We start from the raw sequence: 24,511 nt of genomic DNA, 5'->3' as shown, positions 1-24,511 counted from the left end.
TGTTGCAGGTACAGAAAATTTGCATTTTATTTTTGATAAACTTTGAACGGGTGGAAATACGTGTTGCAAATCTTTTGAAAATTGACCATTATTTTTAAAGTTCTACTTTAATCTAAAATCTAAGCAAAAGATTTTCTTGTAACTGCTGGCAGAAATTTCATGGGTGAGTTTTTGGCCTTTGCTGAGTTGCTACAGAAAAAGAAAAAAAAAAATCAATTTTTGCCTTTCACGTGAGTTTGAGTGTCATTGAGAAAGATGGTGACACTTAATTCTTTTATTTTTGTACTTTTGCTAACTTTTAATATTTTATATCAGTGTTTTGACCTGTTGATTTTATAGCGCAAGCAAATTAGATGAATACGTTTATAACTGCATGTTGAGTATTTATATCTTCAGTTAGATTCAATTAGTAGATTAGCTTTACATTCAGAACGTCTTTGGAGATTTTGAGCTTGTGTTGTTATTTCTTTTTAGTATTTATAGTTTTTTTTTTTTATTTAAAACTAGCAAATTACCCCAAAACAAAAAAGTTCATTTTATTTATAAAATTTTTACTATTTTTTGTTTTCAAAGAAAATACTAAAAATGTGTGGGCCTTTCAAAGTGCCTGATTTTTTTGTCACACCTCTTCACAGAAGCAGATTTTTTAAATTTTAGACTAAAACTACAAAATCACATCGATTTTACATCCTTGAGACCCCTGACTGTAATGCAAATATCTGTTGCTATTTTTTTGTTTTATTAAAGGTGAGGGCTTTCTTTTGGGACAGGAGTGTAGACGTTGTCCACTTGCCTGCTTTTGTTACAGCAGTAGCAGATCCAGCCAGTCCTCACTTGTGCACATGCTGCATGTCCGTTCCCAGTCAGCAGCGTCGCAGTGACGGCTTCAGCTGTACTTCCTGTTTTCATTTGACTGCAAATCCTGCTCTGAATTTTACATGGAGTGTGCTCATCTATTACACCCTCATGAGCTCCACAAAAGGAGGCTGTGGGTCAGAGTGAGCACCGTCTGACTGAAGCACAAGGCTGCATGCTTGCTTAATCTGAACACCAGCTTAAACAAGTACTTACCTTCTGGAAAGAAACTTCTGTGCCTCAAAAGAACTTCTGCTTATTGACTTAACTTCTCGGGTTTCACAGAGTTCTCTGCACTTTGAAAGTGCTAAATAACAGAGTTTAGAAGGATGGATTTTTTAGAAAAACACATTTTTCCGTAACCTGTGTACTAAAAGTGCCTTTAGAAAATATATCAAATCTTAACTTTACACATAATTAATCCATATTTATTCTTGATATCCAAGTAAAAGATTGTTTTCTTTTGACTTAAAGGGGCGGCTGACAATAAAGAATAACAGCCCCGAACAAATAAATAATCTATTTGTTGTTTTGGTCAATAATGGATCCATTTAATTTCTCTAATTTATCTGATGTCCAACTATATAACAGTAATAGATCCTTTTCTCTTTGTATTCTCTTACAATAGTTTCTAATAAGATATATATATATATATATATATATATATATATATATATATATATATATATATATATATATATATATATATATATATATATATATATATATATATATATTTATTATTATTATTATTATTATCTTAAAAATTGAAACGAAAACTTACTGATTCTCCCAGGGTTTAAACCAACTTTTGTAATATGCTGTCCTAAATAATAACCTTGGTTAGCTTTAAATATTGATTGGCATTAATATGCTGGAAGCACATCGTAACTTTTACTCAAACCTTACATAAAAACTATACTCCAGTTATAAATACTAATAACAGTCCATAAGCCCACTTTAAATTCTTTTTTTTCTTCCAAATTTAAAGCTCCAGTTTGACCAAAATCTCAAATCCCCGTTCTATTTTTGTCTTCAAAGTTAGACTCTTACGTTTTGGTATTTTCCTTTAAGTAAACTAAGTATTTCAGAAACATGTTACTGCATAAAATGTCCCCAGTGCAGGGGCTTTGCAGAAACTTCACTTCAAAGTGGGATATGTGAGACTTGAGGGTGTGCTTGCATTTTTCCCTAATTGGGGCTTATTCCAAACACACCTTGAATACCTGCTTTCCCTTTGCCATTTGACCTTTCTGTGAATTAAGATAGCAAGGCAGGGTTGGAGCTCGTCAACCCTGCGGTACATCTTAGTGAGGGGAGGCTGCACCATGACTAATTAGTAAATCTCACTTCTCTCTAAGGTGAAAAAGAAAATCATTTCCTTTGCATGGAGCATGGGGCTTGATGAGTAAATACCCACCTGCACCAAGTTGCACTAACTTAATAAGTCTCCCTGGACTTTGAAAAGTGAATATTTCATATTTCACTGATCTCTAACAGGTTTTCTGTTTTATATTTGACTTTTGAAAGCCTGCTAAGGTGGTTAAGGCTGCACCCACCGACTGCAGGGTCTCTCCTGTCACACAATGGCGTGGAAAGGTCAGGCCTAATGAAGTCGGGGGTGCGACCCTCAGTATTCAGTGACTATGCATGGACTCCCATCCCACCGCTGCAACCATGCCGGTTAATCCCTTTTTGATCCTAATTGATAGGCATTAACATGATCCTTATCCAGGAGCTGTGTTTTGTCTTCCACAGCCCTTCTCTCTGGGTGTCAGTGACACAAAGTGTGAAAGCGCTAAACCAAATGTGAAATTGATATTTTTCGTGTTTGTGTGCTTAAACTCTGCCTGTGTTTCAAAACAGTCGGACAGAAGTGCTCATTGTTCAGCGTTTGCCCTTTGAGGCTCAAACCAGGACTTAGCACATAACCTCTGGAATCCGACTGTGATGTGAATGGTGTCAGCCCATTTTTCAGATTGTTTTCCTTTGAGTCCCTTTATCTTCATCACCAGATTACTGCCTTTAAATATGAGCTAATTGCCCAGTAAAACTGTTTAAAGTCACAGTTTCTCACTTTTATGTAAGCATAGACAAGGTGTGACTTCCACAGTCCAGCTGTTAATACCAGCTCCCAGGAGCTTCTCCACACTTAACATTTGACCGATAGATTGCAATCCGTTAAATGTTACTAGTCATGGTGTGAAGCCTGTCAGGCATCAACTAACTTTAACGGGAGACATTTACAAGCTTTGCCTAAAGTAGCTGATGCATACAACTGATGATTATTTTGGCTTTAATCATTCGATTATTTCTTCGATTAAGCAATTAGTGCTGGTCGTTTTGGCAACATCCACGTTGGCTTCAGTTCTCTGGTGCTTGACAGGAAACAAGATGTTTCTGTGCTCGTCCAAACGAAGTGATTTCAAGGCTGCAGCAGAAAATTATGCTTTTTTTCTGTTAATCTTTATTTATAAACCCAACCGAACAATTTGCTATTTCGTCTCTTGATTCATTTTTAGAGATTAAGGCTGTGTCCGAATTCCCACTCTAATCGCAAACTACTACAAAACTATTTAGTGCGGCACTTGGTAGTGCCCTAGATTTTAAAAGCAATACGGACACCATGCTCACTAGTTTTTTTTTTTTTTTTAAACAGCGAATTTGCCGTCTTCGATTTCACAAAGTGAAAATCTAAATGATAGAATTGTTTTGCGATGACCATTAATGAATCCAAGGAGTTTTGAAGATGAAGATGAAAATGCTAATGGTTTATTAAAAAATTAAATGCAATTTTTTCGCAAAAAATGTTCAAACACAATGCATTGTGGTCTATTTGCCAATCTAGTGAGCATCGTTTCACACTGGTTTTTCGCAGAGACTTCTGGGAAATTTCGAGGGCACTCTATTTGGGAATTGTAGATTCGGACAGAACTACAAAATAGCAAACGCACTACGTTGTGCACTATGTGAAAGAGTTCGGACATAGCCTTACAGTCTATGCAAGTGTTTTCTAATGTTGAGGTGTTATGGATTTATTTGTTTTTTATTTACAAATGTATGTATACCTATAACTTTATTGTACTTTTTTTTGCAATTTTTTGGTGAACAATAGTCATATAAGCCACTCAGTTATACGTTTATTTTAAAAGATAATACAGATTAAAATGTCCACACTGTTTTGTTTAAATCTTATTGTCAACATGGGATTAAAACATTTTGAGAAGGCTTTCTTAGATTGAAGTTTTTAAAAGAAAACTTTTTTTGTATCAGAGTTGCACCGACTACATGAGAGAACATCTCTTTTTGTCTGTCCAAAATACTAATATATTTAATACATCGGGCGACCGGGGTGCAACGGTAGGGCGGCCGACCTCTGAAAGCAGCATTCCAGGTCCAATTCCGGCCTACCCGCCAGTGTGTCGAAGTGTCCTTGGGCAAGATACTGAACCTCTGATGGTAATAGGTTCAACAGTGGAGCCGCCATCAGTGTGTGACTGTAGAGCGCTTTGGGTCTTCAAAAAAAATTCATAAATACAATACAGTCAATCAAACCTATGATAGCATTAATGCATGTTACAACAAGAAAAATCTATTTAAACAAATTTTATTGTAAGGTTTTATACGTCCACAATTTTGGTGTTAATATACTAAGCATAGTGGAATATGTATAAAATCCTCATTACTTATTAGGAAATGTGTCTGATAGTAACTAGAAGCTGTCATCTTTATTTAAACTTCCTCCTGATTTTTTTAACATGTGCCGACGTTCATTTGTCCTAATTTTCTCACAAAAATATGAACACTACGTCAGCCTAACAGGACTTTTCTTTTTACCACAGGTTTAAATTAAGAACATATTCAACTTATTTAAGGAAGAAAAGACACATTTACAAGTGGAGACCAGCCTTTCATGACATCCCTTTAAAGAGTTTTGGATTATTTTAGCACTTTTTCACATCACAGTGAATGTCTTTGGACCCAAAGGCCTCAAATTTCTGAAGAGATTGTTGTAAACCACAACCATCATAACACCAAAGCACTACTGACAGCACAAAGACATCAGTTATTTCATGGATTGACCTTAATCTATATTGTGGATAAACAGTAGTTAATACTCGTAAAGGAAAAACAGTGACATCTTGGTTAGTTTTAAGTTTTTTAGGGACTAAAATGCTGCTAATCATATTTCCTTCTTAAGTGCATACATAAAAATGCTTCCACATTTAAAGCCTTTTATGAATAATCTTATGGGATTTTGCCTAATGTCCCAGTATGCCTAAAGCTGCACAATTAAAAGTATTCCTAGCTATTGTGCTCAACAGTGTGCAAAAAAGTCACTTTAGCTGTAAAGTGCCAGGTGTCATGTCGGTTCTTGTTGGTTTCACACAGCGATCCCCGTCCCTCAGTGGAATGCATGCCTCCTGTCTCCATAGGATTGAGTGCTATTTCCAGTTTGTTTGTTACAGTGAATAATGAGTGCTCTGTAAGGGCTGATAACATAATTTGAAGATAGATGGAAAAAAAAGACTTATTATGGAGTTCAGACACTCCAGATTGGGACGGCTCCCGTGTACTCCACTTGACTGGCACCACCTGCCCTCTTTGTATGTCACACTCGCTTCACATATCCCTCTGCTGTGAAAGGAGCCGGGGTCTGCCAGTCCTGAGCAACTCCCAGCAGAAATCTGAGATGAATCTGATGCTGTTGTTTAAATTACTTTACCTTAAACCATTCCAGCTCAGGATGTATTGGAATTTTGGTTGAGGAAAGATTCAGTGACAACAAACACAAGGGAGCTTTCTTTATTGTTGCCATCTTTGCCAAAACTGTAAGAAAGTAAAAAAAAAAAAAAAAGAAAAAGGCAGAGTACTGGAGAAAAAGTTTCGGAATACTATCTTTGTTCCCTTATGCTGTAGAAGGTTTCTACATGTGTGATTAACCTGAAGGTGCTCGTCGGGTGTTTTTTGTTTTGATCGGCAGGTGGAACAGCATTTGGTTTTCTTGCTTCTTTTCTTTCTTTTTAAAAAAAAAAGAGATATTTTTGTGGCAAATAGAGAGCAAAATTGAGCTTGTGCACCTACGATATGAGTGGTTTGTTTCACATCCATCTGTGGCTGCATGTGAATATTTTTACTCTGCCAGTATTTTTCTGCAGAAAAAAAAACATGCAAAGCAGTTCATGAATATGAGAACACTGGAGTCATTTGAGTTGATAGAAAACAAAGTTCTAACGTGCCAGTATTGCACAGAAAGTACTTGTAGTACTCCGCAAAACTGTCCAAATAGCACATATTTAATTATTATGTTTTATTTTCAACTGTTTGTTTATACCGCTGTATCTTGCAGCATCTTTACCCCAAAACAAAACCACAAGCCTGCAATCTTTAATTCTCTTCCTCTTTGCTGCTTTTCTGGTTCTTTTGATCAATACAGACAAGGCCAAAGAGTTAAATAAGGTACAAAAAAAAAAAAACCTTGATGCGGTTCAATTTACACATGTATGGAACCCATACACCTCAAAACTAAACACAAGAATGCAGTTTGGGGGTCTGATTTTGCCAGAGCCTGTTTTTAGGAGGCTTTTTGAGGCCAACAGTAGCTGATGTTTTACTGAACATTTGATATAATTTGAATATATTAATAGAGATAAGGCACCTTCATGCTTAGCCTTAAAAAAGCATGCGTGATCTGTAAAATATGGCCAATTTTGATTACATAAACTCAAAGGTGCAAGATTATACCAAAAAAAATGCAATAAAGATTATGACACGATTCATATTTGTCAATTTCAGGTTTTTTTAAATCATTTAGTGTAATTTTTAGTGTAATTTTTTACTTGACGCATCCCAAACCTTACCTGCTTCAGATCAGCCTTTCCATATTGTTTAGACTTGAATCACTTCCTGTAGAAGTGACACAGATGAACATATCACATGTGAGGTGCTTGCAGGATGTTCCCACATCACAGCGAGGAAAAGAGGCGCTTCTTGTCATGTGTTGAAGCAGGTCTTTCAAGACACACGCGCTAATTTCCGATCCACTCAAGGTGTATAGTAGCTGTCATGAATCCTACCAGCAGAAATTCACTCATGACACTCATTTCTATGAATCCAATTGTGGACAATCGGACAATTATGGGCAGGATGCGAAAGATTTAGTGTGTTATAAGTGTGATTTTTTTGTATTTTGTTTAAATGTGTAGTTTGTTGGCTGGAATGAAGATTAAAATGAACAGTTGAAGAAAAGGAAGGTAAAGTAGGACACGCAATTCAGTTTATCTATAAGGCAGCAGTGGATAGAATAAACTGTGTTGGGTTAATACAAATCTCCCAGAGTGTAAGGTTCCTGTACTTACTCTAAGGCTTTTTTGGTTTTGACTAAAACTCAAACTACAATCTAACAATATTTTCATGAATAAATCCTAACCTCAATCTACACTATAATCTGAAAAACCTTTTTCTTGAAAGGAAGTCAAAAATACCAGTCCATTTAAAACTTTGACCTGGAGTATCAGTTGACAACAAAATTCTAGTCATTTTTTTTCTGCTGAAAAAGCTGTAGAGTCTGCTCAATCCAACTGCATTCATCCCGACAGAAGCACTTAAGATCAAGGGCCCATCACCTTTGCCACTAATGAGGCTGTTTATTTGCCAAATTTTCTTGCGCACTGAAACTGAGTGGAGAACAGGCCGTGCATAGCAGATCACATCATCAACATTAACCAGAGTCCCAAGATGTTTATGAAAGGGAGAGTAAAACACTGAAACTTTGAGCATGCAGACCTCACTGAGGTCACCACAAAAGGACACTTCAAAAACGATGCAACAGGCTTTAACTGAACGTCATCTTTTTACAAAATTTCCATTTTGAGGATATCAATTAAAAGGCTTTGAAGGTACTTTCGGGCCACATTGAGTCTAAAATCGTGACAAAAATACCACCTCCTGGTTTGGCGTAATGGAGGTCAAGTTTGTCTGTGTGCGGTTCAGTCTACACATGTATGAAACCCAGTTTCACCTCAAAACTAAACACAAGAATGCAGTTTGGGGGTCTGATTTTGCCAGAGCCTGTTTTTAGGAGGCTTTTTGAGGCCAACAGTAGCTGATGTTTTACTGAACATTTGATATAATTTGAATAAATTAATAGAGATAAGGCACCTTCATGCTTAGCCTTAAAAAAGCATGCATGATCTGTAAAATATGGCCAGTGCCATGCAGTATCTGAGGTTGCAAATCAATTATATTTCAATCAGCATAATGTCTTGAAAATCCTTAGGTCTAGTCCACATATTGGCTTTTTAGTCACAGTTGTGCCTAATGTACTCTGGCTTGAATTATTTAGCTGAGTTTCTATTGACCATTGTTTGAAAAATTCAGGACCATCACACGTTTTAATGCTTTTAATCCAATTTCCATCTCAGATCTTGTAGTGTGAGATTGTTTTGAACTGATGAAGGGTCTGGGAGCATTGATGAGTTGAAATGAGGATGTTTTATGTATGTGTGGCCCTCCTCATGAGTATACGGCTTTGTTTGCAGATGTAGATAGCCTCCCAGTCTCTGCGTAAATGTGAGGGTTTACTGTATGTTTGCTTATCTGTCCAGCCATTGATTCACTCAGTGTTCTTTTCATTTAAGGCTGTGCACTGGCTGAGGCTTTTTTTTTCTCTTCTTCCCTGGGACCTTTCCTATTATTTTTGGACCAGATGGCGAGGGGCACGGAAGCACCTCTTTTGTGTGGGTGCCCCTGTGAAAGGAGGTTGTTCTCCTTAATGTAATCAGCATCACCGGAAGGGTCCATTTTGGTCCGTGAAAGAAGACAATTGGTCTGGACACGTCTAGATTACAGAATCGCAGGGTTCATCTCCCAACCCTGCCCCCTCTGACCAAGGGCCCGGCAAGGAGGATCCTCATCTTTGATCAGTGAAGGGTGGAGGTGCTGATCCGACCCCATGCAGGCCAAAGGCCACCCCCCCCACCCTGCCCTGTTTACCCTGTACTTGGCTGCTGCTGACACCTCCTTCCGGAAGAAGCCCAAGAGAGGTGGGGTGGTTTGGGCATTAAAAGGGAGGGAGCTGGGTAGCTGGTGGGGGGCACCATGACCTGTCTAGACACTGTTGTTTCTTGTTGTCGTGATGTTGCCAAGGAGATATCGTGAACTTTGACCTCGAAAGCAGTTGGTTAGGAGCCACATTGGTCATTCACAGAAGACTTTTTTTTTTCTTCCTTTTTTCTATTTTAATTTGCAGGATTGGAGGTGGGGATCTGGACGGGAATGGATGTGATCCACATCAGACGCATCCTACCTTAGGAGGCCACAGCCAGGACTTTTCTGGCTAAGCTGTCCCATGAGACCAGCGACAGTACAGCTGCCTTTTTCTTCCACCTGGATACACCTTTGAACATTTTCTTTCCCAATCACAGTAAGTAAACTTATATTTTATAAGTCATTTGGTTAATAAACAGTTTGCAAAAACGCCTTTCTGCATCAAACCTTCTCTTTTTAAGATGTTTTGCTTAAGTTGCTGTCTTCATTTGGAGTCTTTTATCTTTAACATATCATGCATGATCTCTATTAACCATTAAAAGGTTGAGTGCAGCACCAAGCATTCCTTATAAAAGATGCTCTTCTGTAAAAAATGTGCACTCTTCTAAGTTGATTCCTTTATTTGGTGCAAACAGTTGGATGACGTGTTACTGAAGGCTCAGATAATCTTTGTTTTGGCTTGAACCTGATCGTTTGGGATAATGCGAAATCTGGCTTTGATGGTAAAGCTGCTCCTCAGGAGAGGGTGTAGTAATTTCGCCATCATGGCCGTCGCCAACACCAACCCCGCCCTCTCGCCTGCCACTCAGGAACAGTTAAAATGGAAGCATGCAGCAAAATGAGTGAGAGGGAGAAAGAGGGAAACGCCCACCAGTGCGAGCTAAAACACGGTTGACTGAGCTGAACTTCGCTTCGTTTTCCTGCCCAAACCGTGATGAATTTCTTTTTGGGTGCGTTTAGGTATCCGACTATAGGTATAAAATGGTTGATAAGGCTGGAATCCTCTAATTGTTCACATCTTTTGTTAGAGATTTATTTTTGACTTAGTCAATGAAAGTGTGCATTCGGTTGCTAAACAACGAGAAACACCAGGTGCCAAACAAAAGCTGCCTTTGGCGCCTTTCACAAATCTGGCTTCATCTTGATAACATTGTGAGACACTTGGCTATAAATCACATTTCTTTTATATTTACATTTTTTCTGTTTATTTGAGTTAAAATATCTACTTTCGAAGTGGCAGTTCAAGATTCACTTACGTATTTCGCCATGAATGGATATATTTCCTGTATTTTCTTAGCTCAAAGGCTGTAAAAAAAATTGAGAAACACAAAACTACAGTCTGCATCATCCAGAATAATCCCTGAGCTAAAGCCTTTTTTTAGATTTAACAGTAAAAAGAATTTGTCTGCAGGTTTGCGGCTGGACGGTTTTAGCGGAGTGTGATTGAGGATCTATTTGCTGCAGCGTTGCAGCAGTTTTGTTTTAAATTCAACTTTTATTGTAAATTTTTTTTACATGCTGTATAAGATCTATAAGCAAAAACACAATTTTTTTTTGAATATCAGGAAGAAAACACGTCGAAACAGAGATTATAGAAAAAAAAGACATTGAAAGATTGTATCTACATTCAAAGAATATTAAAAAAATAAATACATTTTACCAAACAGAATGATTTAGTGGTTGACTAGTGTTGGGTAACATTTCTGTACTTTTTATTGTTTGTTTGCTGAAAAAATAAAAAAAGTTACAAACGTTTACCCCATTGGCAGATTATCTTTAAATAGGCAAAACAAATAACCTGTCAATGGGGTTACAAAAACGGTCGAAACAAGAATTTTTTTTTTTGTCAGAAAAAAATTCGAATCACTAAGAATCACATATTCTTAAAAGAAGATTATTTTTTTAACTCGTGATAAGATTATTTTCTTGCAAGACACAAAATACAACCATTTTTCTTGAAACTAGATTTTTTAAAACTTTCTTCAGATTTTGTTTTCATAAGGGTGGATTCTGTAAGGCATCAACGTTGTAGCAGCTTGCTTTTTCATTTTGGTTACTACAGAATATATTATTGTTATAATTATAAAGTTGATATTTGTATCCACATGATAGAAAACAGATTGTATCTGTACCTATATCCACTCTTACTGGCTGAATTATGGTGTTCCCTTATAAGCTAGCATTTATTGTTTATTCTGTAAAATCACTTGTTTATTACAAAGTCAACGTTTAAACCTGCTTCAGGTAAACAACTCTTCTATAACATGTCAGTATATTAATTATTTCCGAGGTAACATTTTCTTTCTGTTTGCTGAGATGCCACCTAGATCTGGAAACTTGTCTGCTGCTTGGTGCAGCCGTTAACAGAGACTTCCTGATCACATCGTCACTTTCTGCTTTGTATCACATCACTGTGAAAGAAAAAAAATGGCGTGACTCATGTGTGCTGTCTTACTTTGAGCATTGGTCACAGCCGTGTTTGTCTTCTGAGGTGATGCAGTGACGTGTGAGTGTCTGCATTCGTTTTCTAGAGGGAACAAAGTGCTGTGATCATAGATTAATGAAACCCTTTAGCGAAACAGCTCTATCTATGCATGTGCTTATTATGTCATCTAGCTAACACCAATTAAAAGCTATACGCTACACCAACCCAATGCTTTTTCAGAGAGCTGAAGACCCTTTTAAAGTCGCTCAAAGACGTGTACGCAGTCTTAATAAACACCGAAATTAAGGATTATACCCAATCATTTCAACTTTCACAGGACTGGCTGCCACTTCCTAACAGCTCTATTGCAGAGAATCCCACATGTGTTCTGCAGAGGAGAGAATTTGCACATACAGAGGTAAATGTCCACCTTTTTTTTCCTTTTGGCTCTTCCTTCTCACCCTGAATGACACTTTATTATTGGCTCTTGTTGTGGTTTTCTTCCTCTCCACCGTGCAGGGAGCTGGTTGTGGACTAGGAGGAAGATGTCACACTAAAGATGGGTTTTGGTGATGATGTAGCTGCTGTTGATGCAGCATCGAGCTCTCACTTTGTGTCTCTGTCAACTATGATCCGTAACCACAAAGTGAGTGACAGGCCAATCCCCGGGGAACCAGGGGGCCTGAGGTGAGTCAGATGTGTTCTTGACCTTGTCTAACTGTGTGTCAGCAACTAACACAAACTCAGTAAAGAGAAAGAAACACAACTAAAAGTCCAGAAATGACACAATCGCACATGAACATCTTCATTCAGCATGTTGAGAAGCAAACAAATCTACTAAAGCTATGTGTTTTTTTTAACTCTGGATTTCAAATTCTCCCTAACTGATGAGTTATGAAATTATCATTACAAAGCTCATCGTATTCTCAACAACACCATGAATTGCTTTGTGTACACTCGAGTTCCACTGAATATTTTACTACTGCAAACCAGTTTGAGTCGTAAACATACTTTATTCTCAAAGCTGTTCAACTTTTTTACTTCACTGCTTCACATGCAGACCATATAACATTGCTTTTTATTCAAACATGTCAGAAAAGTTGTGTTTTTGTGTTGACTCGATTCAACACAAAATCATCTAAGGTATGATGGTTTTGTTTGAAAGGAATCGAACTTTTTCGGCATTAAACTTTGATGGAGTTCAGGACGTCTTTCTGCTCCAACCTGGCTATCTCTTTATTTTTTATTAAACCTTGTAATTAAATAAAAGTTTTGTGAACTGCAACTCACACTGGTCGTTTCTTGTTTAAATAATTTAATTCCATGTGTAAAAAATTTGATATTTTTTTACTTTTTCCCAATTTTTTCTTTTTTTAAAACACATTAACATGTGCATTATTGATCAAACTCTTGATCTTTTTGATTATTACCTAACGTTCTAACACATGGATTCATTTTGTAAGCAGAAATAAAAACATATGCATTGATGGATATTGTGAAAACTATGTTGCATTAAATGCAATAAACAATAAAGTTGCACCTTTTTGCTTGGATAAATGTGATTTTTTTTTTTTTTTCCACATGCATGTTTATTGTAGTTGAGTAATTTCCCCAAACTAGTCATAAAACTGCACCAAAAAAGAGGAAAGATTACAGAGTTTTAAAATGAAACAAATGATGCAACTTGTGCAATCACAACTTAAAATTAAAGGGCAATTTTATTTTTACATTTTATCCATTCATCACTTTTAGAGTTATTTTCTGCATTTAGCTATTTTGTGGTTAGAGCCAAAGCCTTTCCCACAACTTTTGCCAAAGTAAATGCTCTTAACTTTTGTCCCCAACCATAACATAACATCAGGGAAATATTGAAAAGGTTTTCTTTTTTTTCTTTTTTGGGTCCTCAGTTTCTTTTAAGTGAACTCAAGGAATTCTCTTTTTAAGAGTCACTCAAACACGGTGTGAGAAATGAGTTGCCCGGGTTTGACTTCACCAAAAAGCATCCAGTTTCTATTGTCTGCCAAGTCAACTTCTGCAGGCCCCAGCGCCCTGACTTCCATACATGAGAGATCAAGGGTTACCAAGGTGCTTTGGAGGAAGGAGAGCTCAATGTGAGTGGGGACAAACTAGTCCAGAAAATACTCATTTCCTCTGCTTGTTTGGTGGGGATTCAGATGAACAGATTTTTATCCTCCCATCGCTGTTACTAATGAACACTGTTGCTTCCCTTTGGAGGGCCCTGTGGCCGCTACCTGTCGCCTGCTGTACAGTATGCGGCTTGTTAATTCTCTGAGTTTGGCCAAAAGAAAATTTGTTCAGACTCTTGTTTATCCGGTAGTACCAGACAGAGGCACCTCATGTAGAAAAAAGGTAAAAGCAGTTCTGTCCACCTCTCATTCTTGCCAAAAAGTTCAGCCACTGAGCCACGGCATTAACTTGTATTCTAACAAGATTAAAATATATTCGTCCTGGGGATTAGCATAGTTAGGTGTCCTTTTGCCTCTTTTTTTTTTGCCTGCACTGGTGCGTTGACAGTGGGCTTTGATCTGTGTTGCGAGGCAAGAGTCCTGGCTTGGACCTTACCATTCGAGTGCCAAGTGTGAAATTGGCCTGATGTCATCCCCATTCTTCACCTTTTACATCTTTCACCACTTTAATTATGTTTCCGCCACAAAGCCCGGGCACCTCTGAGCAGATTCCACTCTGGCCGTAGGAAGAATTTAGAAACTGTGGGTAAATGACACAGTAGGGGAGGGGGAGGATGGTCGGAGAGGTCATAGCAGGATGGGGCTCTTTTGTGTTTGGAGGTGGACATTGATAGTTTCCTGATGGATCCAACACATTGATTTTTACAGCATGAGAACTCTCAGGAAAATTACAAAAAAATGAATTGTTTTGTTTTAGTTTCCTTGTGTTTGTGTCCAATTATTCAATTATCTTTTTAAAAGCGTTCCCAGAGGTCTTTTATTATAATTGTGCTATTTTAGCTTAAATTCCAAAAATCTGCGTTGTTTTCTAGAACATAGTTTCTGCAGAGTTAATCAGAAATTCATTTCTGAGTTAGCATGGAGTAAGTCTTCCCCCACTTCCCATCATCCCTTTGTTTACACTCTCTCTCCCACTGTTTAACAACCTCAATCTAACATTACCGGTGAAACAAAAATAGCGAGGCATAATGAAGCTATCCAGTCATACAACTCTGAGCCAGATACCAGCTCGGACGAGGAAAACGAAGACGTGCATGGACCTATTTCTCTATAGGTGATGCATCAGAATGGAGCGGAGCAGGTTTGCCATTGTAGGTCTTAGGTCACACGTACAAGCTTTTTACATCAACATGTTTTCTTCTGCTCTTACTTCATAACAATCTGAATAAAGAAATACTCAGAAATGCAATTTTAAGCTTAGTTTTTTTTTTGTAAAAATGACCGCCATCATGAGAAAAATGCTCCAAAAACATGATTTTCATTGGGGTGGGTCTTTAAATGAAGACCCAGATGAGGCGGTCTTCACATGAACCTCACTTCCATAAACGAGACTAGTCATTCTCGGTTCCAGGAGAAGTTATATCCACGAAGCCTCACCGCTTTGGCTCTCATTTGGGCATCAGTGTCCCTGTCTGAACTTCCTGTGGATGCGCTGAAGGAAGGATCAAAACAACAGGGGCGTGTGCACATGAACCGAAATGAATGGAGTCTGGGGATGTGTGTGCGCACACGCGTGTGTGCATGGCAGGAATGAAATAAAATGCAGTGATTAGATATGTGTGTAAAGCAGAGAGCATGAGTATAAAGAGTGAGAAAGCTGTGTGTGGAGAATGGGTTACTGAAGGGCGGGGAGTGGGGGAACCAGCCACCTGCAGCCATGACGGGCTTTGACCTTCATTGCTCTTTCCCTCCCTCCCTCCCTCCCTCCCTCTTCCTCTGCTCTCATTTCTGCCTCGTGATAGAAGCAAAGGCTCTTTTCAGAGGAGGAGAGGAAGACTGACCGTCTCGAAGACAGCGCTGGGAGCTGCCCCATCCACTCCAATGCTAGTCACTGGCCGTTAGACATGGCGTTCAAAGACTAGCGGTGCAAGTATGGAAATGGAGATAAGGCATTGTTGGGGAAACATGCCGGGGAATTGTTCAAGGCTTTCCCTTGCATAATGTTTGGATGCTTTTGCAAATGTTTCAATCTCAGAACCCATGAATTTGATCCTCCACAAATCAGACTGAAGGTTTGCAGGGGAAGGGGTTATTGTGCAATGCAAATTACTTCTGTGTGATTGAATTTGTGAATATTTCATGCATTTATCTTTTATGGACAGCACGTAATGAATTTGTTTCATGGAGAGCAAAAGTCCAGCACTGATGAAGGCTTACATGTCCTTCTGCCGCCAGAACTCACTTGGTTCTCCTAAGAGCAACACAAAGAGAGCAGAGTCTTGTTTGCGTATAATCTTCAAGGTTTATTTACTCTTCTTTTGCAGTTTTCAGGAGTCAGTTAATTACACAATTAATACATGATACAAATTATTTACATTTTTACCAAAGAATACTCCAAACATAAAATAAAAAATAGCATTGTATTCTACAACTCTGTGTTGTCATTTTATTTAAACATGTTCATATATAGATAGATATACGCTGATGAGTAAATTCATAATGTCGTACCAGCAGTTTTCATAAAGGCATTAAACTTGAGTAGTCTGCATTTGAAGTAATACTGCTTCTCTGATTCAGCACAGTTATGTTTCATATAAGGTTCCCACTTGAACTTTAAGGCAAAGTGTGTTTTCGGTTTGGTGGATTTTAATTCACACACACTTTTTGCAGATATACAACGAAAGAAAATTTAAAGAAAAAGAAAATTTGAAAGGCAAAAAAGTCCACAATTTGGTATGGATACAGTCTGAAACTTAGCTCAATCATACTTTTGTCAAGAAAGGACCAAAGTCTATAAACACAGTTATTTTCCCAAGTAGAACAAATTGCAGCTTCCATGCAAAGGCCCCATAAACAAATGTTCATTCACGAAAAAAAAAAGAGAATAAGAACAAAAAACAAAGAGTAGTTATTGCAAGATAAACAAGCAGTGTAAACACCTCAGATATCTACTCTAAAGCAACACTGGTCATTGGATAGATTTTTTTTCTCAATATAATCTATATAAATACACATATGAAGTCCTTTCAACAACAATAAGCGATTTCCAACATCTGTAATACAGTCACTGACAGATTTGCCTACTTTGTATGATAAATGGATATGTCATAAGAAGTTTCATCTTGGATTTCCTCCAATAAAAAAAAAAACAACCAATAACCAGCATTCATCGTCAAGAGTGCGAAAATGGTATTAATCATTGTCTTCATGCTACAGTGTTGTTTCTGTGACTGAAAAGCCAGCATTACAGTCTTTATCTCGCTACAAAATGAATTATATATTGCTATTTCAAACTATAATAACTGTGCAGACACATTGGTATGATGAAGGGGAGATGCACAGCTTTCAATAAAGACTATGAATCAAAAGCAAGGCCTAACTTAGTGGTATGGTTAAGTGGCGTGTTAGAAAAACAATCTATTTCAGTTTCTTTGAAAAAAAATGTAACTTTTGTGGGGTTTTTTTTTTAAAAACAGCGTAAAAAGATCTACAAAAAGCCCAATTAGCAGTGTTTGACACAAGTATCTCCTTCAGTCCATTTCTTTTTTACACCAAATACGATGAAGGAAACCAATAGAATTGGCATTAAAGTGGAGTTTACACTTCCTAAAATTCACAGTAGCCTGGATGCAGCAGAAAAATCGTCTTTGGACTTCAGTCTTTTTCACTTCACTGGCAGATCGAGGGCCAGTCCTCAAAATAATAACAATCACATTGGATATAAAAAAAAGGGGGGGGGGGCGTTGAGCGTGTGTTCCTCTTGAAAGGGGCGGGGACAACAAAGAATGAAAACATACTTTTTATACAACATCTTTTATAGACGTGATATTGCAGAAATATGTCTCTGTTATTCTTTAAAACAATTTATGCTGGTATATTCTATACACTGGCCCTTTATTTTTAACATTTTATTGCATTGTAGACTTGATTAAGCCTCCCATAGAACGAAAAAGCACTATAATATTCCCATAGGAAGCTATGGTTTCCTTAAAAACCCAAGGATTCTTGTGACCTTTTGCACTGGATTCATCCGTAAATGACTGATAAGTAGTATTTTTATGTGCTGTGACATTAAATATTCCTGTATTTTTGTGATATCTCTATAAAAATCTATCATAGGATTACTATAAGTTCTTTTTCGTCAGGAGGCGTGTTGTTTCCAAATCAATCGCTGTCTGATTTTTCGTCCTTCGACGTGACGGTGGCGTGATTGTACAGTCCCTGTGCCATCAGGTGCAGGGCCAGAGTGTTCTTGGTGCCGCTGGCTTTCTTGATTTTGGCCCTTTTGTTCTGAAACCAGATCTTGATTTGGGATTCGTTCAGGCCCAGCTCCTGCGCTAAGTTCTGCCGCCTCTGCTCCGTCAAATACCGATTTGTCTGAAACTCCGTTTTTAGTCTTTGCAGCTGCTCTGCGGTGAAGGCCGTCCGTGGTCTCTTGTCCTCTTTGCTGGTCGATTTCTTCTTTGGTTTGCGGGATCTTGGCCCTGTGTCGTGAGGGGACGGGGAGGTAGGGGGTTACAGACACATTTGGTTTGTCAGAGAGGGAGGGAAAAAGCGCAACTAAAAGTCTTAAAAACACAATTAAAGCTGAGCAAACAATTATCCAAACGAGTGCGCAACACAGACACGAGTGTAGCCTAAAATTCTACCACTTTGCATTCATTGCAGTGCCTTCAAAAGTATCCACAATTTGGTGCGTAAAAGATGTTTTAAAAAAACAAACAAAAAAAAAAACCATATCATCTAGAACTACAAATCCTCCAAAATCTAAAAAAAAAGGAAAACAAAACACCACGTGTCCATGTCCCTATTTTTTTTCCAATCAAATACCAAATGAAAAGTATATTTTTTGCTGTCATTATTCATAAACCCGCGTAAATAAATTAAATCATGAAACAAATCTTGCTACTCCAAGAAAAACGAGCAAAAAAACAAAAACCAAAGCATGCATGCTTCCCTGTTGCTCTGCACACATGCACGCAGCTCACATACATGCACGCTGCACACATGCAGGCTGCACACTCACCGCCACCATCTGAAGCAATACTAGTCAATTACAGCGTAGAAGCACCGCTGACGCAGCCTAAAGCCTCTGTCCTGCAAAGTTCGTCCTAAAACTGGTTCGATTGCAGAGCTGCTGCTTTGCATTTTCCCCCCTTTGTACGCCACTTGAAAAGCTCCTCAATGAACAAACGTGAACAGAATCTGAGCAGCTCACATTACAGACACATTAATTTTCCAACTGGATGGAGGCCTGTTCGATGGAGCTGTGTCAGTGCCGCGTGTTGAATCTATTCAAAACAGTGCGCTAAAACACGGCCGAAGCTGCTAAAATTCGGCCAGAAGTTCATGAATCAGTGTTCGGCAGCTTTACAACTCGTAGTAGTGAAGGTACACGCCTTTCCATATGGTTACATAATGCATAGGAACAAGTTGTACTCCACTTTTTGAAAGAAAAACACTCGGCCTTGCTTTAATACGCTGAGTCTGCGCTGGTTTTCTTTCAAAATAGAATGAATTCTTATCACTTAATGTTGGTCAGTTAGAACATTTTTGTGTATTTTTACGCACTACTTGTGCAGCTCCAACAACAAATACGATTTTATAGACGCCTTATACTGTTTACTGCATGCATAACTTTCCTCTTATGTCTTTCTGTTGAACATTCCGGCAAAAAACCTTAAGAATTTGTTATTTAATATAGTTTGACTTATAATAATAATTGGTTAAACTGTTTTATCCTTTGATAATTAAAACGTTACCGTTGTTATTGTTTTAATTTTACACTTTAAAGGTAAATTTTTGTGTCTCTTTTGTCATGCATTAAATGATTACTGATTGCTTGTATTTTTATTTATTTATTTTTGCGTGAAATGGATTCGTTTTTGTGAATGTTCGGTCGGCGCTAATGCGCGCTGCCTGCTTCACTCTGCCATTGGAAAATCGGTCAAGCCATCCGGGGTCAGTGTTACGGGGTATTTCAGGTTAGCGTGAGTGCGGGGTTGTAAAAACGCATGCCACCAACCTGAAGAAGGCCGGTCCGAGTATCTGGTGCAGTAGACCCACGCTGGCCACAGCATGGGCTGCGCCGAAGCGGATGGGTTCGAGCTGGCTTGGGAACTGTCTGAGTCTGAGCTTAGGCACTGGTCTCCACTCTCCCCCAGGGGTTGCAGTGGCTCCTCGGCGGATATAGTGGGCTTCTTTGCGCCGGTGACTGTGTGTGGAGTGGAGGTCCCCTCTGCTGGAACGGTGCTCCCCACAGGCTCGGTCTGGGGTGCGGCGGGGCTGTTGTGGTTGTTCTCCCGCGACGCGAGGCTCTCCTCGCGGTTTGCGCCTGCGTCCTTTCTCCGTCCAAAATCCGGCCGCAGGATGTTGTCGATGAAAAAATTGGTGACTCGGTGAGGAATCTGCAGGTTCCCCGGCGCCTGCAGGAGGGGAAGGATGGCTCTGTTGGATTCGTCTGCCGACTCCTGCCGCTCCACCACATCTCTGCTGCCGCGATCATTTTCTTCCATACTGATTCACTTTCCCCGCTTTACTCGCGTTAACCCCTTTATCGCTCCCTCCGCTGCAATAAGATTCGCGCAGAACTTCGGGGAAATGGGATTGCCCAAAAAGAAAACCAGCACTGGTTGAAGAAATAAATACAACCTCAAAGAATACGCAGTGCCCTGGACACCATGCAAAGTCTTGCGGCCGTGTCCTTTGAGAAAAGCATAATTTTAGACATATATTCCCTCACTCTCGGGTTACAACTGAAAGCTCTCAGCTAAAGCATCTGCCATTTGCGCACCAACAGATTCACTGCCACTGGATTTCAGCGTGCCCAGTAAAGCCTACACCTAAACTAAACTAGGGGTAAATAAAGAGGCTCCTAAACTGATGCTCTAATACTCTCACTCTGGAGTTTTGTTCTTATTTTCAATACGAGCCCCCTAAGTGACGCTCTCCCACCGTCCTCCCAGACACGTGCCTTAGACCAATAGCATGCCAGAAACCAAGCCACATGACGCAGACTCTGGAGCAGTCCACAAACGCCCATCCTTCCCTTGTAAAGAGAAAGAGTCCCGGACTATGGGAGAGGAAGTCTAATTTAAATCCAGTGCATGCTCCTACACAGGCTACTCCCAATATTTCATCTGCATTTGAGAAACGGTGACATGTTTTATTTTATTTATTTGAGAGTTTGGAAGCGCAGTGCGCATCAGTGCGCGTAAAACAATAGGTGATTGAAGCATCGGTTGTCAAAGTGAACCGCAAGGACCCCCGGGGTTCCTTGCTTACAGGGCAGGCATTCCCGATGAGAGAAGAAAAAACACATTTCAGCGCATTTAAATGCACCGCAACATAGTTTTAAAACAAAATATTCAAAAAATGTATTTCTAGTGGGTGCACGTGGTTCACGTTAGCCCAATTAAGACTGAAAACACCTTTACCTAAAGGAATAAATGTTTTACGTCAAATGACCTATTGTGGAAATCCAGGATTTGAAAATTACGCAAATAAAAAAAATATGATCTTGGATATAAATGAAAAGCTTACTGGATGTGGATTACGCACTACATTAAATACACACACAAGATGCAAACAGAGCTCAACTTGAAATTGTCTTTTTCTGTAAGAAAACGACAAATTGGCACGTCAAAGCTTCAATTTTAAACTACTTAAGCATTTTTTTTCTGTTTAATCATCTAAAACGTCTCTGTTTTCTTATGGAACAGCACGTCGTTTACGCATTTGAATATTTCTGTTCATTCTGGACTCCGCTTCTGTCTTTTAGTTGGTAGTAAAATTCATCAGAAATGAAAGGTGACAGCCCGAGAGTCCTTCTTGTGTGATTTCAAAGGCGCAGGGAAGCGTGATGAGTCTTCCCATGTTCTGCTGTTTGCCTGTCGTGACGCTGCGCTCGACCCAGAACTGGGTCCGTATCCCTTTAAAAGAAATCAGTGATGCAAACAAACTGTTTTGTGCGCGCCGCTCCCGACCCAGAGTCGCGGCAAAGACAAAACTTTGAGTAACTTTACTGACCAGAGTAAAGTTTGCAGTTGTTCTCCCAGGGCGCCGCCGGTGGCTGAGCCGGTTCTCCACCGACGTTTGAACCAGGACTGCGCGTGAGTGAAGCAGGGATGCGAGGATGAGGAAGAGCAAAGCACAGACAAAGTCAGTGAGGAGCTTCTCCGTGTTTCAGTTTGTTGGAAAAACAATGATCCTTTTTTAACTTTTCTTAAAATTTCTGCTTAAGATACAAATCATTGTTTAGTTATTTAACTGTTTTTTGGAACACAGGGCTAGTATCCATTCATTTTAATGACATTTGTTTGACTGCTTATTTTTACGCAGAAATGAAACGTGTATCCATGGTAATAAACAAAACTAATTTAGATTAAACCATGGTGTTTTATCCAAGTATTAAAACGTGAGATGCTGTAGTTTTCACTTATAATCGACACGCTCGCGTCAGGTGTATTTGTCTGTAATTTCAGTGAGTCTGTGTTTGTGTGGGACCTCGCACAGATGCTGCACGGTTAGGCCAATCTGGAGGAATTTTAGCTTCCTTTTTTCTTGATTCCAAACTGGAAAACACGTTCGCCGCTTCTGCTGCAAATGTGCCCCATGACAGAGTCTCCAATCCACGCAGGGAAAGTTGAGAGTGAAAGATGTAATTAGACAGGCCTCTCTCATGCTGCGATTGTTTCTCGTATGTGAGGGGAAGTGCAGATTAATGTTCAGCGCCAAATAAGCAGCAGACAATGGAGCCACAGACAGGCCGCTACCGCCTGGGCTTGGCCTCTAACCTCACAGCAACACGGGGATGTCTGGAGGAAATGACACCATTTCAAACTCTGAATTGGAACAAAAACCTTTGTGCACTGCGAAAAACTGCAGATTTCAATGCCCCAACCAATTTGCATTTAAGCCCTAATACAGGTTTTTTTTTCTTGACCTTTGTAAATTCTTATTATAAATTAAGAAAAAAACAAACACTTTTAAACAAAGATTCAGAAGTTTTTAAATAAAACTTTTACTTGAATGAAGCTTTTTTGATAAAACAGTTATTTATTTTTAGGTAAGCAATCTTTTTTTAGTGTCTGCTCACTCTAGGTTTTATTTATAGTAAATCCATCATTGCGATTCTTATTATTACTAGTTGCATTGATACATTTCTCAATGATTTACTTTTCTGTTAATAAATATTTGTTTGCACTTTGTTTAAAAGTTAAAGCTAAATATTATTAAACTGGTAAATAAACTCTTTCTCATTTCCTTTTCTTGAACTTTAAGCATCGTTGTGACAGATCGTGTTGTTATTTTAGTGTAATCATGACATTTTTCACTTAAGCCTCTCAGTTAAATTCGCAAAAGTCGGTTTTTCAGTTTGTTGGTCCCCTTGCACCGAATAAACCCATTTTAAAAATTATTTTATTTTTCCTACCTTTCATTTTCATGTATTTATCCCTATCGCCTATTTGTGAGCTAAACGGTTTGAGTAATATTGGTTTACTCTGGTAAAATGAACAAAAACAATTTTTAATGACAAATGTGCAAAATCTGCTTTTCCAAAACTGGCGCAGCTCCTTTCAAAGGTGTTTTTTCTTATTTTTGCTTAATCTGAGCATCGCCGTTTCACACATGAATCACTGCTGAAACATCCGTGCAGCTGTTTCTGCAAAATCATTTACGAGAAATCATGGTACGTGGAGCAGAGGCCTCGTCTTTGTTTCACAAAATCATAGTCAGGCGTTGTTATAGATCACAGAATAAAAAGCTTAAAACAAGTTTTTTTTTATACATTTTCATTATTGCATTTTAAAGTCAATAAATACATATAATAATTTGCCTAATTTTGTATTTATTTGTTTATATCAAAAGCAGTTTTATTCTGCTTGTATACATCAGATTTCTGTGCAGTCTCTATTTTATATTCACTTATAGCCCTGTCCCCCCTCCCTTTCTCCTGCTCCTGGAAACCCATCGTATGCACAGTGCGCATGTGCTCTGTCCTTGAGTTCCTATAACCTATTTTTTCTGTATTTTCTCGGTAGGATTGTGTTATACGTCACCAGCGCTCAGTGCTGTGGAGTACTACAAAAGGTGACGCGCAGAAGGAGGATTTGTGAATGGACGCCGTGATGTGTGCCAGCTCACAGATCAGAAGGCGGTGGGACCTCTCCAGATGCATCCCGGGGCCCAGCGCCCCTCCCTCTGCCGGTCACCATCCCTGCCTCCAGATGAATGGGGGCCTCTGAGATATCAGCTTTGTCACCATTGCAGGGGTCGCAGCAAATCCTCCAGCTTCCTGTCCCTTTCAAAACCTGAAAGCGCGACTCTACATTTGATGATCATGCTTGCTTTTTCTGTGGCTTCTTTAATTCTGTGCCCTTTTTATATAGAAAAAAATATATAAATTGTGGAAAGAAAGAGAAATAGGCTTGATGATCATTTTTTAGAAAGGGGGAACAGTTGCACCTGTGCGCCTTTGTTGTCCCAGCAATTCGCTAAGAGTGTTACAATTACGGTAACTGGGCAGATTTAGGAGGAATCACAAGTAAAAAAAAAAAAAAGTAAACAACATTTTTGCGTCTTCTCATCCAAAGGCAAATTTTAAAGTTGCAAGTCTGTTGGCAATTACTGCTGAAGGGTTCATCCAAAACTCTAAATACAACGAACAAGTTGGTTTTAATACTTGCTTTTCAAACTTCTGCCTTTTCTGTCGTGGAACATTAGTGTTGTGTTTTAGTTTGACTGCGTAAAAGAAATCCTCTGGAGTCGCCACGCAGTCAGCCAAGGGGCTGCTGCTCCTTGTTTGAGCCCTTTATAGGTTTTAATAACCCCTAATCCGTCTGATCGCTGTGGCGTAGATAAGTCTCATTTGAATGTGGATTGTTCTTCAGGAGAGCCTCGTTTTTCTCCACACAAGTCTCAAACAAATGCAACACCCTGCGCGCAATTAAGGTCTAAGCTACATTAGAGGAGGCTAATTGAATGCAACTCAGCTCCAATCACCAAAGAAAAACAGTTTGATGATCACTAATTA

The 24,511-nt window shown here is 38.9% G+C and overlaps 1 protein-coding gene and 1 long non-coding RNA gene across 3 annotated transcripts in view; one reads left to right on the top strand and one right to left on the bottom strand.

The window, feature by feature from the left end:
* The window catches only part of LOC105356694 (uncharacterized), a 28,727-nt gene extending 4,681 nt beyond the window's left edge, over window positions 1-24,046 (top strand). Inside the window, exons 2-6 of one of the 2 annotated variants that reach the window (XR_013652196.1) lie at window positions 8,564-8,900; window positions 9,107-9,280; window positions 11,667-11,747; window positions 11,849-12,016; window positions 23,520-24,046. This is a non-coding gene — a long non-coding RNA (uncharacterized LOC105356694). Of the gene's footprint in view, window positions 1-8,563; window positions 8,901-9,106; window positions 9,281-11,666; window positions 11,748-11,848; window positions 12,887-23,519 lie in introns of those variants that run through there. The other variant, XR_002292591.3, reaches the window with a different exon arrangement.
* en2a (engrailed homeobox 2a) lies at window positions 15,967-20,336 on the bottom strand. Its single transcript, NM_001104744.1, is given in 5 exon segments — window positions 15,967-17,960; window positions 19,502-19,565; window positions 19,567-19,779; window positions 19,781-19,784; window positions 19,786-20,336. Coding segments are annotated over 5 exon segments (807 nt in total). The 5' UTR covers window positions 19,992-20,336; the 3' UTR covers window positions 15,967-17,640.
* Window positions 24,047-24,511: the final 465 nt, after the last annotated feature.

The sequence above is a fragment of the Oryzias latipes genome, chromosome 20 (genome assembly GCF_053564925.1).
Source record: "Oryzias latipes strain Hd-rR chromosome 20, Olatipes_Hd-rR_3.1".
NCBI classification, from domain to species: Eukaryota; Metazoa; Chordata; class Actinopteri; order Beloniformes; family Adrianichthyidae; genus Oryzias; species Oryzias latipes.
Note: the sequence above shows the minus strand (reverse complement) of the source record. Positions and strands in the feature narration are given on the sequence as shown.